This window comes from Notothenia coriiceps, unplaced genomic scaffold, assembly GCF_000735185.1.
Source record: "Notothenia coriiceps isolate Sejong01 unplaced genomic scaffold, NC01 NC01_scaffold00008602, whole genome shotgun sequence".
Lineage (NCBI taxonomy): Eukaryota > Metazoa > Chordata > Actinopteri > Perciformes > Nototheniidae > Notothenia > Notothenia coriiceps.
In genome coordinates this window covers 3,731-9,566 of record NW_011341303.1, presented here as the reverse complement: position 1 = coordinate 9,566, position 5,836 = coordinate 3,731, and the positions used below count along the sequence as shown (strand labels likewise).

Genomic DNA, 5,836 nt, shown 5'->3' with positions numbered 1-5,836 from the left:
CACATGCATTTCCAAACATTTGGACTACCTATGTTGCAAATGTATTATCTTTTCAATTTACACACGGCATCTATTGCACGTCTGTCCGTTCCTGGGAGAGGGATCCCTCCTCTGTTGCTCTCCCTGAGGTTTCTCCCATTTTTCCCTTTAAACTGTGGGTTTTCTCTGGAAGTTTTTCCTTGTACGATGTGAGGGTCTAAGGACAGAGGGTGTCGTATTGTCATACTGATATTCTGTACAAACTGTGAAGTCCCCTGAGACAAATGTAACATTTGTGATATTGGGCTATATAAATAAACATTGATTGATTGATTGATGGTCTGTGTATGTCACATTGTGGGGACACGTTCCTTTTTGGGGACAGGTCCCCATAATGTAAATCCTTACATTCTGAGAGGAATACTTCATTTAAGGTTAAGTGAGGGTAAGGTATGTGAAATTGAATTTCCTCTGAAGTGATGGAACCACTTTTTGTGTGAGTGTGTATTGTTTATGTGTGTTTCTGCTTTTGAGACATGTCAGTGTTATGTTGAAATAAGGATCCAATTAGAGAATGTTTTTGATCATCAAAGATTTTTTAGATTCTTACATCTGGCTCTGTGAGTAGATTTTGTATTGTATTTTTTTCTCATTATGATAATAATTGAAAATAGATTTTGGCTGCAAATTTGTTTTGTTTTTTTAATATATTGGGCTACAGTGTATTTTGTTTTTTTGGGGAGGAAAGTTTGGGTAATGGAGTTGCTATTGGTCACTCCAACAAATTCAAAGAGTGTATAATTGAAGATCAGTATAAGTATACAGAGTGTGAATACTGAACGCCTACCTAAATGTACATGCATTGGTGATTCCCATTCATCTATGTCCTCAGGGTGATCAGCCGTGACTGAAAAACATCCAGCTCAGCTCAACAGATGAGAAGGGACACACACACACACACACACACACACACACACACACACACACACACACACACACACACACACACACACCACACACACACAAAGGTGAAGTGGGGAAGAAGAATTGGATGACACACAGTGAGGGACAGGGGGAGGGACTGAATTACCATAGAAACTGCCTGTACTGTTCAGAGAAGCAGCAGAAAAAGGTGAAAGCTGAAGAGGTCCAACTGTCAAGGTCACAGATCACCAAACCGCTGCCACACTGACCACTGCTCATCAGCTGTTTGAAATAAACAGGAAAAGGTGTTGTGAAGCCGTTGACATACAGTCAAAATCTTTTGGATGTTTTCATACTTTCCTGTTTTTTTCCGATTGTCGCCAGGAAAAGGAGCCATATGGAGTGAAAGTCATCGCCGTCTGAGGTAAGCTCTTTGTCCGACAGCAGATTGCAGTGATGCAGGTATTTATGAGTTTGGTGCAGGTCCCTTTACACAAACACTAATGCATCTCTCGAAACACAGGTTATTTTGGGCCTGAGTGTTTGCTTGAGAAAACTAAAACCATTTTGAAAGATTAGTATAGTTGTAACTAATTTTAATTACATTAAAAACTTGCCTCTGAACATTTCTTAATGAGATTAAATATATGGATTTAGAGGCAGATGATGCGTCAGGCTGGAGAGGGATTTCCCAGAAGCCATTAGCTGCTCCTGGAAAACAACCTCTTTAATTTTGCCATGCAGTCCAGAAAAGAAGAACATCCATTCCCAGAGATTTGAACTCATCAAAACATTAATATCAGGCCAAAATATTATAGAAATGTATTTACTTGTATTTAAAACGTCCTTTTAACACTACAGTTAAATAACTTTCCTTTTGGTCAACACTTGTGCATTTCCATAGCAGCAGGATGGGATCGACCTTTCAAATCTAACCTCTGTGTAGAACATAAAAATTAAATAAAACGTTTAAGCTTCACACCTTTCTCAAGGAGATCAACATATTTTCATACTCAATTAAAGAAAGGATTTCAAAGACCTTGAAAATTCCTGATAAATGTAATATTTTGATTTGTGGTACCACCATTTTAAGCATCCATTTATTTCTGTGTGAAATAAATCTATTAACAGACTCTTAAAACAAGCTTAAGTAGTTCAATCCATTACAGTGCAAAGCAAATCTGACATCGAAATGAATGGAAGTCAATGGAGACATGAAATGGAATAAAACTATGTATTCACCTTTCTAAAAAACATGATTTGCTAAAAGGTTAGCTGTTATGCAATTGATGTATTTATTGTTACTTTTTACTAGTAAATTGGCTAGAACACACAAAACACCTATTGACTTCCATTCATTTTCTCTAATGTGAATGTGATGCATTATTGTATGATTTTGTCGGTGATCAAAATGGAGGCCAAACCTAATATCTACTGATATATTGTGCAACTCAAGCAATTATATAAAGTCTTCTAAACATCCCAACATTGAAAACTATGCATTCAAAAATGTTGTAGTTCAAGATCCTGGTTTATTAAACTGGTACACAATCTGAGGTAAATGCTTGTCTAAAATATTAATAGGGGCCCATTTCATTAATCATTTACAGTTACACACCAGGAAGCAGGTCTGTAATGTAATACTGTTTTTTTAGCTCAGAATCATTACCTGTCTCAGGTTGTGGGATCATGTTTAGGGTAGAGGCTTTAGATCTTTCACATCTTAAAGGATGGTGTTGTACTGTTAATATGTCATGGTACTGGTTGACACATTACCCTTATTTAGTTGAACTCTGAAGTGAATTGGTAGTATAACATGCGGGTGGCTCACTTACACAAACAGGCGTAGTTGCACCACCTGCCTGCGCACTGATCCTAATAATGATGCTGAAAGAGAGCTTAAGTGAATACTGTTTAATTAGAAAGTTTGACAATTGTAAAGTCAAGTGTATTGACTTATTGATCATGTGTCGCACATCATTCATTCAACAGGTGTTCACCAAATATGCCTTAAAATGATAGAAAAATAGGTTAAAAATGTTACAAGACAAGATACAAAAAGTATAGCCTTTTATTAAGACAAGATAGTACAATAAAAAGGGAACAAGATAAGCATCATTGTCAATACATGTTTTGGTCTGCTTTTGTAAAGAGTGCACAGTTTTAGCAGACTTGTTTAGTGAAGAATACCATAATGACTGAAGGCACCATTACTTTTTACTTTATAGCATTCTGAATAAACCGCAGATTATTTAACACCTGTGTTGTCAGCTCAGCAAAAAGTTCATTACAGTAACCCAGAAATAAATGCATAAACTGAGACAGGAAGCATCTACGACAGCACTGATGAGTTATAGTAAATAGTCAGGGGGGTGACAGCAGGACCAATGTACAGAAGGGTGCATGAAGACATCTAGGGGAAGTGTGGTTACTTATTGCTGAGTTAATGGGGTGAGAAGAGACTGAATCAGCAGCATACCCTTGTACACAGGAAGGCAAACAAGCACTAAGAATCAACAGCGTACAGCAGGAGGTCAAACAGATTGCGCAAAGGCCTTACTCAAAAAGGGGGAGGGCAGTTGGGTCTCAGTTGGAAAATAAATACTATTCATGATCTAAGATCCTAAAACGGTAAAGATGGATTACTAATTTCTGTTTTTATCTCTAGGTATCCATGGAATTGACCAACTAAATTCATCTCAAAACCTGCTGTTCAGGATCATACAGAACTACCAAAAGAGTATAATAATGTCAGAGAGGATTGACAGATCCCAAAGTGTACCAGACACCGTCTTGATCAGCTTCTCCCTTCCATGAAAATCTCTTAATTCCTCATAATGCCATCCAGAAGTGGAGATCCTCCCAACATCAGTACCTCAGTGCTCAATGACTTACTCAACTCCTCCTCTTCCTCCAGCACCACCCCACCTCCATCTTGCAGCATAGACGAGTCCTACAAGTACATCTTCCTTCCCATTTGTTACTCTTTCACATTCCTCTTCAGCATTTCCCTAAATTCTATCATCCTCTACCGTTCCTTCCGCCGGACCAAGCGTTGGAATGCGTCCCTGATCTACATGGTGAACCTGGCCTCCACAGACTTCATGTATGGCCTGTCACTGCCATTCCTCGTGGCTAGTTACGTCATGCATGACCGATGGGTCTTTGGGGACTTCATGTGCCGCCTGGTCCGTTTTCTCTTTTACTTTAACCTGTACTGCTCCATCTTCTTCCTCACTTGTATATCTGTCCACAGGTACTTCGGTATCTGCCACCCAATGAAAGTCATCACACTAGAGACCAAGAAAGCTGTCAAGTCCACTTGTGTCGTAGTTTGGGTGGTAGTGTTTGCCTTGACCTGCCCTATCTTCCGATTTGCTCAGACTGGTCATGTGACAAGATTTGGAGGGCTTGGCGGCAATGCAACTGGTATTGACAACCCAAGCCACGAAGTGTCATCCATGAATGGTAATGCCAACAATAGTAACATGGGAGGGATCATCGAGGAGTACCAGAACTGTTGGGACGACGCCATCGATAAGGAGTTCCCTGATTACGTGCCCTATGGCATGATTCTCCATTTGCTGGGATTTTTTCTGCCTTTTTCCATAATTGCTTGGTGTTACTCTCACGTTGTTCTGACCATATTTAGGACTCTGCATTCACAACCTTCGTCCTTCAGAGATCGGCGAGAGAGAGGAAATGGAGGGATAGAGAGAAGCAGCCTTTCAACAGTTGTCAGAGGAAAAAGAGGAAGCAATGGGCTGTCGAGGACATTTGGAAGAGGTGAAGGGACTTCAATTTTCCTTGGTGCCCACTCCCCTTATGCCAATCGCAGACGGAAATCTATCAGGACCATCATCACCATTACCCTCCTCTTTGCTCTGTGTTTCTTCCCTTTTCATGTTACTAGAACCATCTTCCTCCTGCTGAAAGTGACCAAGGGAGTCCCCTGCCACACCATGACCATGGTCTCCATGTGCTACAAGATCACTAGGCCTTTGGCCTCATTCAACGCATGGCTGAACGCCCTCCTTTACTTCCTGACTAAAGACAAGGGGGGAGGTCACTGTTGCCCGGCGGTCAACACCAACACTCATCATCATGGTGGACTCCTACTGCCCCTGAGGGTGATGGGAAAAAGAGAGCACGCAGAGGAGGGAGGGCTGGAAGACAGAATTGACAATAAGCAGAATAAAGAATTTCACAACAGTCCATCATACATAAACAGAGCGAAAATCAGATATATAATTGAGTGAGTGTTTTCATGGGGAATTAAATCAATAATTGTAGATGCACTGTAGATGATTTTTATGATAATATACGTTATAAGAAGACCCAAGCAAGAATTATAATATGCCTTTTATGTTTAATTGTATGCGCCAAATGCTGATCTGCTACAGGTTTGACGTTACCCAGTGTAGATGCAGCATGTAGGCAAGGGTGATAGACTGTAATCTGTGTTTTAGATACCATAGTATGGGCTCAGAACAGTCTCATAATACACACATGCACACAGAAGGATTCACACTTGTATTTCATGATCCGCAAAAGGATTCANTGAAATTGAGCAACTATTAGTCGAACTGCATAATCCTGCTTTATCCGACCATTTCTTAGTAACTTTTGAAGTACTGTTACTAGACTACAAAGCATTAGCCAAAAGGCTAATGCTTTGTAGTCTAGTAACAGTACTTCAAAAGTTACTAAGAAATGGTCGGATAAAGCAGGATTATGCAGTTCGACTAATAGTTGCTCAATTTCAATACCATAAGTCAGAACAAGGTCAAGAGTGTGATTATAGCAGTGGGTTGGTTTATTTACACTCTGACAGAAACCAACAGAATCTAATATAGAGTTAAATGCAACAGTAAGGCTATTTTTATCATCGTCAACATGAATATTAAAGTCACCTACGATAATTACTTTATCT

At 39.8% G+C, this 5,836-nt stretch overlaps 1 protein-coding gene across 1 annotated transcript; it reads left to right on the top strand.

The window, feature by feature from the left end:
• Positions 1-1,135: 1,135 nt before the first annotated feature.
• On the top strand, positions 1,136-5,445 carry LOC104944656 (P2Y purinoceptor 3). The gene is made up of 2 exons (XM_010770225.1): positions 1,136-1,327; positions 3,572-5,445. Exon 2 carries the CDS (start codon positions 3,741-3,743, stop codon positions 5,160-5,162), a length of 1,422 nt encoding a protein of 473 aa, XP_010768527.1. The 5' UTR covers positions 1,136-1,327; positions 3,572-3,740; the 3' UTR covers positions 5,163-5,445.
• The last annotated feature ends 391 nt before the right edge of the window (positions 5,446-5,836 follow it).